The sequence below is a fragment of the Monodon monoceros genome, unplaced genomic scaffold, assembly GCF_005190385.1.
Source record: "Monodon monoceros isolate NGI ecotype Baffin Bay Population unplaced genomic scaffold, NGI_Narwhal_1 Super_Scaffold_14, whole genome shotgun sequence".
NCBI classification, from domain to species: domain Eukaryota; kingdom Metazoa; phylum Chordata; class Mammalia; order Artiodactyla; family Monodontidae; genus Monodon; species Monodon monoceros.
This window is the reverse complement of record NW_021703770.1, coordinates 16,789,452-16,800,190: the sequence shown is the minus strand read 5'-3', so window position 1 is coordinate 16,800,190 and position 10,739 is coordinate 16,789,452. Positions and strand designations below refer to the sequence as shown.

Below are 10,739 nucleotides of genomic sequence, written 5' to 3'. Positions count from 1 at the left end.
CTCTCTCTCTCTCTCTCTCTCTCTCTGTGTCTCTCTCTTTCTTTCTTTCTTTCTTTCCCTCTCTCCCCCTCCCTCCCTCCCTTCCTTCGTCTCTTCCTGTCTAGCTATCCATCTACCTACCTACCTATGTACCTATGTATAAGTTTACTGCTGAGTCATGTAGTATATGATGATGGTCAACTCTCCTTTCTTGTATAATCTTTTTTTTTTTATGGTTGATAATCACCTTATTTTTAATTTGCCCATTCTTCTGTACAGGCAAAATACTGTTATGTTTTCCCAGAGCCTCCAACATTTCTGCCACACATCTCAGTAAATTTATTGCATGTTCAAACTCAGTAGTTCCTTTTTATTTCTCATAGTTTTTTTTTTCTGGAGTGTTTCATATTTTACTGTATTTTAGACAAAATGCTTCCTTAGACCTACTGACATCTTAAGAGACTCCTCTTTCCTCTTCTCTTCTTTTGGAATCTCCTGTTTTCTAGACCCCTTGTCCTCCCTTTTTCTTTGAATTCCCCTCTTGTTTGGTTGGAGCATATCTTGCAGTAGCTTCCTGAGTAAAAGTTCATTCATGGGGTATACATTTTTCAAGCTCTCGCATGTCTGAAAATATCTTCACTAGATTGATAATCCATAAGACTTCCAGGTTAAAAATTGTTTACCCTTAGAATTTTGAAGACATTGTCCCATTGTCTTTTTTTTTTCTTTGGCCACGTGGCACGGCATGCGGGAGCCCTGACCAAGGATCACACCTGTGTCCCCTGCAGTGGGAAAGCAGAGTCTTAACCACTGGACCACCAGGGTTAAGGTTTTATGTTGCTGTGTTCCTGTAGACAAATCTCATACTAGTCTTATCCTTTGAAGTGGCCTATTTTTGGTTTGTTTTTACCCCTTCTAGAACTTTTACCTCCAGAAGCTTTGTCTCTGAAAGCTTTACTCTGAATCATAATGTGCGTGTTCCCCTTTCCCCCCTCTCCAATGTACTGAGCTGTGTATTTTCTTTTTTTCTTTTTTTTTGGCGGTACGCGGGCCTCTCACTGCTGTGGCCTCTCCCGTTGCGGAGCACAGGCTCTGGACGCGCAGGCCCAGCGGCCATGGCTCACGGGCCCAGCTGCTCCACGGCATGTGGGATCCTCCCGGACCGGGGCACGAACCTGTGTCCCCCTGCATCGGCAGGCGGACTCTCAACCACTGCGCCACCAGGGAAGCCCTGAGCTGTGTACTTGATGAGCCATATCAACAGAAGATTCACGTTCTTAAGTCTGAAAATTTTTACCTCTGTAATAATTTTTTCTCCCATTTTCTTTTCTTCTTTCTAGAACTCTTAATTAGTTATATGTCAGCTTTTTTTGGACAGAATGCCTGCTTTTCCTTCCTGTTTCCATATTATTATCTCTTTGTTCTAGTTTCTGGGAGATGTCTTGCAGCTTTTAAAAATTTGAGCTCTCATGTGATTAATTTTAAAAAATATTTTCTTGTTCATTGACTTCCTTTATCAGAGCATCCTGTATTTGTTTCATGAGTATAGTATCTTCTCTTATTTCGACGAGAGTATTAATTATGGCAAGTTTTCTTTTGTTCCCTGGAATGTTTTTATTTCTGCTGGGCTCCTGTTTTCTTTTTGCTTGCTTTAGCCTCTCCTTTTCATCCTGGACTTTTTTTTAGCTTGGAGGGGCCTAGTAAATAATACCTGTTTTCTCTCCCAAATTTGGAACCAATTGAGAAATAAACTTAAGAAACACACTGATGGAGATAAATTACAGATAAATTACTGAGTTGAAGGATATGACTTTTTAGATCTATGGTGGGTTTTCTTCTACATATACCCAGAATTGAATTTAGCCCCTGAATGACAGCCAGAGCAGGACACCTGCAGATCAACCCTGACCGGGCAGGGCCCTCACTGCATTGCAGAGAGAGTGTATCCTAAGAACTTGCTAGCTCAGATGAAAGTTGGAGAGGAAAGGTTTAATCAGAACGTGCCTAGTTTCTTCTCCAGACTAGCTCAGTGAGTGATGGGAGGGAAAGGGGAGCTGGGAGCATTACTGAATCAAAGTCCTTACACATCTAAACATAAGACCATGGAAATGCAGAGTCCCTTCTCCCCTCAGTACCTTTCTTTAGATGTCTAGTGATTTTTTTTCTGTCTGTCCTAAGTGGGAAATTTTATGTCTCACTGTAATGTAATATCTGGCAAGCTTCAAGAGTGGTGGAGTAGCTATTCAACATTTTGGTTGTGAGCTCCTATCCTTAATTCCACTGTAATGTCAGTATCAAGATCTTTTCTCTGGGGGCGTTCAGTTTTTGAAAAGGAGAATCCTTTAATCTTCTCAGTGGGGCATTTGTAGCTGCTAGCTTTCTGGCCCCAGGGTTGGAGTCTGACCTTTCAGGATGTAGACTCTTATTTAATCTCTTAGTTGTAACTCCAGCATCAGTACCACCTTTTAATGTTCCTGACATTCTGCAGTCTGAGACTCCTTTTCTGTTTCTACCCAAAAAATGAGAGCAGAGTCATCTGGCTTGAGGGCTGGAGGCTAGATACGTCCCTGTGTGTCTAGTCTTGTTTTAGCTCAGGACCTTCCTGATACCTCTGCAGGCACCCAAGTTAACCCTTCCTCTGCTCTGCAAACTCTCAGTTACCACTCCAGCATTATCTTATCTTCCAAAATTTGTTGAAAACTGTCACTATTTATTGTTTCTTCTTTTGTTGTCCTCGTTCATTCCTCTGTTGTGATTTTAAGTTTGGGGTGGGAGAAGAAATAGATGGAAGTGGCCAAACCACCACATTTAACTGAAAGTCTTACAGGTTTTGTTTTCACATAAACACCAACATAAGGCTGTTCTTCATGCTCTGCAGTGTATTCCTGAAAACTTCCGTAAACCTGCCTTTACCGTTGGTCACCTTATAGTGTTAACAAGTTACTGTATTTCTGTTTATCTCACAAAACTGGAAATTCTACCGTTACCTTCAAATGGGACTAAATTGAAAACAGGCCTACTCAGGAATGTTGATTTTCTGGAGAGATTAATTTGTTTTACTTTTGAAAATATTTCCCATAAAAGACGAGTAGATGAGCTTGCAAGGCTTTAAAATGACAGTTATATTGTTAATCATATTGATTTGTTGTCTTACAGAAAGGAGAAAGTTAGCAAAGCAGCCAGAAGTACTTTCTGTGGATGAACTCAAAAGTCTATTAATACTCACAAGGGAATGCTTTTTCGATCATTTTGATGCTATTATCCCTAAAACAAGTCTAATAAAGACAGACAACACCTCCAATAGGTTAAATGGTAAGTTTTCTGTTACTTTAAACGTTAGTTCTTTTTTGTGTGTGGCATTTATGATGGTTATTTATTATTAAAACTAATAAAATATATCAATCAAATAAAAATCTATCATAAATTTTAATAGTGATATATACTTGTATATACAAGTATGTATGTATATATAATAAGCTGTATTTTTCATCATTTAAACAGTAGAAATTCTCTTATAATTTCTTTCTTGAAGCATGTTCAGTATAATTGTTTCTGAGCAGAGGGAGAAACACTTTAAGGTGATTCCCCTTACAACTGTTACTAAGCTACTAGAATGGATGGATTTCTATTAAGCTATGTTTTCATAAGATAAAAAAAGTAGAACCTACTCAGTAAATTTAATATAGTTAAAAGTACATATAATAAGATGCTCCACATTTGCCATTTTTTATAGCAGGAACAATACCAAGGTTCTACTGAGGGAGCAGGAAATAATTTCTATATTAACTTGCATTTGTTTCTGTTTTCCTGGCTTCCATTCTTGTGATGAATTTGAATAGAGTGAAGCTTTTCAAGATCTAACAAAGAAGCATTTGAAGATTGCCTGGCATTTTAAAAGTACAGGATAATTTTTTTGTTTTTATTCTGTGAGAATCATTTTTATTCGTACATTAATAAGAAAATGACCAAAGAATCAAGTTAATAATAATGTTTGTTGAGTGCCTTTTCTCTGTTTGATGCCATGAAGGCACACAAAGAAGTAAAAGTTTGGGTCCTTGGCTTTCTACAGGCTTATGATCTGTTTGGAAAACAAAATATAAATACAGCATCTAGTGCCACGTTTAAGGGCCCAGGCTTCTGGAGATAGCCTGCCAGGGTTTAAATCTCAGCTTTGTCACTTGTTAGCCGTATGTCTTTCGGCAGGTTATTTAACCTCTCCATATCTGTTTCCTCATGTTTCAAATGGGGATGATAATATTACCCAGTTACTAGGGTTATTATGAGGATTAACTGAGTTGATACATGTAAAACACTTAGAACACAATCAGTGCCAAAAAATTGTTACCTGTTGTTTGTATTTTCATTATCACTATTGTTAATATCAGTACCAAAGTTAAATAGTGCGTAGTAATCTGAAAGATGTTGGAGACAGTATAAGGTTACTTTTAAGTGCAAGATATGTTCAGTAAGTGAGAGAGCATGGCTTCTTGGTTACAGCATGGGCTCTGGAGCAATACTAACAAGGCTGAATCCCAGCTCTGTACCTTAATCATGTCTTAATCCTGTCTTTTAAATCATCTCTAGATTACTTATAATACCTAATACAATGTAAATAGTTATAAATACAATGTAAATGCCATGTAAATAGTTGCCAGCACACACCAAATTCAAGTTTTGCTTTTTGGAACTTTCTGGAATTTTTTTTCGCCCAAATATTTTTTATCCATGGTTGCTTGAATCTGTGGATGTGGAACTCGTGGATACAGAGGGTCAACTGTACACCTAACTGCAAATTACAGCAAAAGAAGCAGCAAGGTCAATTATATTTCATATTCTGACCCATTATTTGCAGCCATGCACATTAGGAGTTATTAGCAATTGTTAGGGTTATTGATCTGTTTCTTTTTTTCTTTTTTTTTTCTTTTTTTTGTGAAAACTCTAGCATGTGTAACAAATGAGAGTCAGTATACCATTTTATTTACTCATTGCCATAACTTGCTAAAGACTTTCATAATGCCAAATGTGATATCTGAACTCAAAAAACAGTGTCCTTTACCTGGGACTGTTGGGGCACATAAACACTGCATAAATGACTTTTCTGGATAACGCTATAAGATCACAATTTTCTGATTTCAGATACTTTAATAAGAATCTTCTAGTGTATGTTTATAATTCTTGCCCTATTAATAAACACAATCTACCAATTATAACCTTTTTTTGGTGATTCATTCATATTTTGAAATGTAAGCCTATCATGGCCTGTATTCATTAGCCACATATTGTTATCTGAAATATTACTTTCCTTTTTGTTTGCTGTGATTTGTGATTTTGTAGGGCAGGTTTTTTTTGTTTTTTTGGTTTTTTTTTGCAGTACTCGGGCCTCTCACTGCTGTGGCCTCTCCCGTTGCAGAGCACAGGCTCCGGACGCGCAGGCCCAGCGGCCATGGCTCCCGGGCCCAGCCGCTCCGCGGCATGTGGGATCCTCCCGGACCTGGGCACAAACCCGTGTCCCCTTCATTGGCAGGCAGGTTCTCAACCACTGCGCCACCAAGGAAGCCCCGAAAACACTTTTAAAATGAAGCGGTAGGGCTTCCGCAGTGGTCCAGTGGCTAAGACTCTGTGCTCCCAATGCATGGGGCCTGGGTTCGAACCCAGGTCAGGGAACTAGATCCCACATGCCACAGCTAAGGGTTTGCATGCTGCAAATAAAGATCCCGCATGCTGCAACTAAGACCCAGTGCAGCCAAATAAGTAGATATTTTTAAAAAATAAATAAAAATAAATAAATAAAATGAAGCAGTGTATTTGGTTTCTCAGAGGCTCCTTTTTGATTGTCAGCATGGCTCCGTGTCCTGCTTGCCACATAAATAAAATATTGTATTTCATTTTATTGTAAGAATTATATTAAGTTATTCCCCAAAAGACATGATACATATGAATGTTTGCCTATCCATTCCTTAATATTTAGCCTGTGTCACTTATATTTATGTAGATTGTATAGTCAAAGTTAATAATTAATTATATTGTAATATTTAGGAATAATTAATGTTAACTTTTATTTAAAATGGCTCGTATTCTTTTGTGAACACAGCCTGTAACTGTTCAGAACTGATAATGATTTTTTTCTTTATACTTTTTTTGAAAAACCATGCCAACATTATAAAGTAGATTATTTCATCATAAAGCTCATTATTCTATAAAATAGTATTTCACCACCCTTATTAAGAAATGGGAAGTGCTATATTTGGATGGTGTTTGGTTGGGGCAGTCCAGTATAGGCATTAAAAATATTTTAAGCTATTTGACTAAATAGTTTAATAAGTAAAGGAAAAATAGTATGCAGTTGGCTTCTGTTTTCATTTATGATTAATTTTTTTCTTTTTTGTTCAAAAATTTCTTACCAAATCATTATCACTTTGTAAGACCCCAAAGTATAAAATGGGTATTTTTGTCTGGGTTGATGGTTAGTCAAATAGCTAATGTCCAGTAATTTTCAGTCAATTTATTAGTGTGTAATAGTTCAAACAATTTAAAGCACCAGATAGTTTTTGAATCCAAAATGTAGTACAATTAGTTATTTTGCCAGTGTTAAAACAGTTGGGATGTACTCATAATTTATAATGAGAATGGAAGGTGTCCCTGTATGTTTTTGATGATAATTGCAGTGTTATCAACAATCTCAGTGTTAGTTCATTGCAGCATACTGGCTGGAAAGATAAGCACACCTTTACATATAATATTTTATTAGTGGTAAAATAACATTTAACGTTAGCGATTTACTTGAAAATGTGTATGTTAAGGCATCTTACACTAATACATAGTGAGAATTATTTCTAAAGTAACCTTTACCTGCAAACATCATAAGTTATTTATGGTATTACTGTACTTTTGAGAATGAGGTAATCTCTCTTTTTTTCCTAAAGATTCTCACTTTTTTTTAATATAAATTTATTTATTTAATTATTTAGCTTTTGGCTGCTTTTGATTTTCGTTGCTGTGCGCAGACTTTCTCTAGTTGCAGCGAGCAGGGGCTACTCTTCGTTGCGGTGCGTGGGCTTCTCATTGCAGTGGCTTCTCTTGTTGTGGAGCACAGTCTCTAGGCACGCGGGCTTCAGTAGTTGTGGCACACGGGCTCAGTAGTTGTGGCTAGCGGGCTGAAGAGCACAGGCTCAGTAGTTGTGGCGCACGGGCTCTAGAGCGCAGCCTCAGTAGTTGTGGCTCACGGGCTTAGTTGCTCTGCAGCATGTGGGATCTTCCTGGACCAGGGCTCGAACCTGTGTTCACTGCATTGGCAGGTGGATTCTTAACCACTGTGCCACAAGGGAAGTCTGGTAATCTCTTTTAAAGATATGAATTTCTTAGGATACTGGTGATAATTCCTCTTTGTAGTATGGAAATCACATAATATATCCAGAATATTCTCCACAGAGTTGTCTCCTTTCCATTTAGAACTAATTTCACAAAAATAACAAAGTTATGCTTTCATTTCATGAGTTTTTACAGTGCTAATTCATCTTCTGAATTCTAGCTCGTAACTTTTATTATGAGGAGATAGTAAAATAAAGCTTAATACTAATTTTTTTTTTCATTTCCAAAAAACTTTTCTATGGTATTTTGCACAGTTCAGGCCATCAGAGATATCCTTAATAAATGCCCGAGGTAAGTACTGTACAATTAATCCAATTTGCCTTTATACACATGCACATGTGCACACACACACACGATGTATGTATGTATCTACATACATTTTTATATAGCAAAATTCAGTATGTTAATACCTTTCAGTACTTACATATTTCTCTTCAGATTCCAATCCAGTGGAACATATTTCTTCAAGTCTAGTGGAAACCAGTCCTCTGGAGTGGCCAGAAAGGCATGTTCTTCAAAACTTGGAAACTTTTGAAAAAGCTAAACAAAAAATGAGGTAATATTTAAATAGCTCAGTATTTTTTAATGACTTTTAAAATCTTAATCCTTGTATTTATGAGATATTAGTAGTTTATGGTTTTATTATAAAAGAAATATATGCTTACTATAAATCCATAGATAGATAGATAGAGCACTACAGAGTAGTGTGTCCACGAAATGCTCTTTTTCTTCTACCTTCTACTTGTACTTTCTAGGTGTACATAATCACAGTTAACATTTTAGTGGATGTCTTTCCAGACCATCTTCTATAGATATACACAGGTATATGAATATGTAAGAAAAATTTAAACAATACAGGAACATGTAAAGTGAAGTAAGAGTACTCTTCTTCTTTGAGCTATTTTAAATTCTTCCTGTTTTACATTTTTATGTTTGTATAGTATCTATTAACTATCTCTAAGAGGCAGAGTTTATTTTTGTTTTGTTTTTGGTTCAATACATAGTCAGCACTCAGTACATAATTGTTGAGTGGTAGAATAATAGAATAAAGAGAAGGGATTTGGCTCTCTTGCATTGCCCTCCTCCAACTCACTTCCCCCAAATCACATTTTTATCTTTAGATCCTCTGCTGATAACATTTATGGCTTGCTATAACATTTGTGACTTGCTAGAGTAACATTTTGTTCATAGATGTCAACAAATTTATTGAGTACCAACTGCGTGTCAGGCTCTCCTCTTAGAGGAGTAACCAGACAAGTAAATATAATACTTATAAATTACTCTATGTGTAATGACTGAAACAAAGGGACTGAAGGATAGTAATTTTACTTGCTGTGGGCGTGGAGAGATGAGGTGGATGGTCAGGGATGGCTCCCTGAGGAGGTTACATTGGAGCTGAGACCTAATGGATAAATGGGTGAAGCACATTCAGTCACACAGGGCCTTATAGGTTTTCATACAGACTCTGGATTATATTGTAAGTGCATTGGTAAGCTTTTGATGGATTTTATACCAAAGAGTGACGTGATCTGATTTTGCAAAATAACTTTTACTCTTTCGTGGCGAATAGATTGTAGGAGGAGGATACTAGGAACAGACAGATCAGTTGGGTGGCTTTTTCTGTAGGCTGAGAGATAACTTTGATTTCTAACTAGAGTAGTAGTGGAGAACAAGTTTGGGATATATTTTGGTGCTTAGCTGGGGAAAAAACCTTCCTGTGATGGACTGGATGTGGAGGACAGGGAAAGAGAGGCATCCAAGACAGTTTAGATTTCTGGCTTGAACAGCATGTGAGTGGTGTTCTCACTTATGGTTTGGGGAAGATTGGAGAGAAGTTGGAGTAAGGACAGATTTGGGGAGAAAAATCTAGAGTTCTGCTTTAAGGATGCTAAGTTTGCTCTATGGCTTATGCAAGTGGGCATGTTAGGTGGATCGGAGGAGAAACCTGGAAGTCAGTTTGGAGTTGTCATTAAAAGGGTTTTTCTGAATACATGCTAGTGGATGAGATCACTTGGTGAGACCATGTAGAAAAAGGAAAGAGGGCTTAAGACCATTCCTTGAAGGTCTCTAACGTTTATAGGTCAGGAGGAAAATGACAATCTAGAAAGAAGATTGAGAAAAGGACAGGTTACCCGTAAAAGAACTTGCATTTCTTGCCCGTGATTATTTATTTTTTTCTAAATGTCTATTTATTTGTTTTTATTTTTGTTTGTATCGGGTCTTTGTTGCTGTGTGCGGGCTTTCTGTAGTTGTGGGGAGCGGGGGCTACTCTTCACTGCGGTGCACGGGCTTCTCATTGTCGTGGCTTCTCTTGATGCAGAGCACACGCTCTGGGCGCAAGGGCTTCAGTAGTCGCGGCACATAGGTTCTAGAGCACAGGCTCAGTAGTTGTAGCGCACAGGCTCAGTAGTTGTGGCTCGTGGGCTCCAGAGCGCAGGCTCAGTAGTTGTGGTGCACGGGCTTAGTTGCTCCGTGACATGTGGGCTCTTCCAGGACCAGGGCTCGAACCCGTGTCCCCTGCATTGGCAGGCAGATTCTTAACCACTGCACCGCCAGGAAAGCCCACCCGTGAATTTTAGATTGTATATTTTAACTTCCCATTGTGAAAGGGGAGGAAATTAACATCTCTACTTCTCTTCACCATTTATCCTTCTTCTTCCTCTGGCACCTTATGTTATTTGCAATAGACAATTTTTTTTTTTCTTGAAGTTATTTTTCTTGCACCTCTCTGACTTGCTACTCTGATTTGGACTGACCCTTTCTACCTGCACAACTGTTATCCTGGTATTTCTTTTGAATACATTTCTAGATTGGAACTGCATTTTCTTGGATTTCGTATCTAATGAGAAGTCTGATGCAACATGGATTTTTGTTCCTTAATAGGTATTTTACCCTGTCTGGAACTTTTAGAATTTTCTATTTTCCATAATGTTCTGAAATTACATGAGGCCATCATGGTGTGAACTATTCTGGTCTCAAGCCTTTTGTCTTTTTTTCAGCTCTGGGAGAAGCGAGAATTCTACCATTGAACCACCAATGCCTTACGGCTCTGGGAAATATTCTTCTATTATTTCTTTAATAGTATTCTTCCTTCTGTTTTCTTTTTTCTTCTCTCTTCTCTGTAATATCTGTTTTAACTAATTTTAGATGTCCTGGATTGATTTTTCATTCAAATTTGATTTTTCTCTCAATAATCCATCTCTTCATCTTTTCTGCTCTACATTCTAGGATATTTCCTTGACCTTTACTTTCATCGTTTCTATTAAATTTTTGGCAGCCATTTTTTAAATTCCTAATAATTCTTTTTTGTTATCTACCCTATTTTTTTCATAGCTACCTGTTCTTTTAATAATGAGAATTGAGAAGATACTATAAGGATATTAATTGGAATT

General features: G+C 37.5%; 1 protein-coding gene across 1 annotated transcript in view; it reads left to right on the top strand.

Annotated features, from left to right (window-relative positions):
• MTBP (MDM2 binding protein) overlaps positions 1-10,739 on the top strand; it is a 72,379-nt gene that overhangs the window by 41,211 nt on the left and 20,429 nt on the right. The window contains exons 14-15 of the mRNA XM_029222807.1: positions 3,136-3,291; positions 7,786-7,903. Of these exons, the coding sequence (XP_029078640.1) occupies positions 3,136-3,291; positions 7,786-7,903 (274 nt within the window). The remainder of the gene's footprint in view (positions 1-3,135; positions 3,292-7,785; positions 7,904-10,739) is intronic.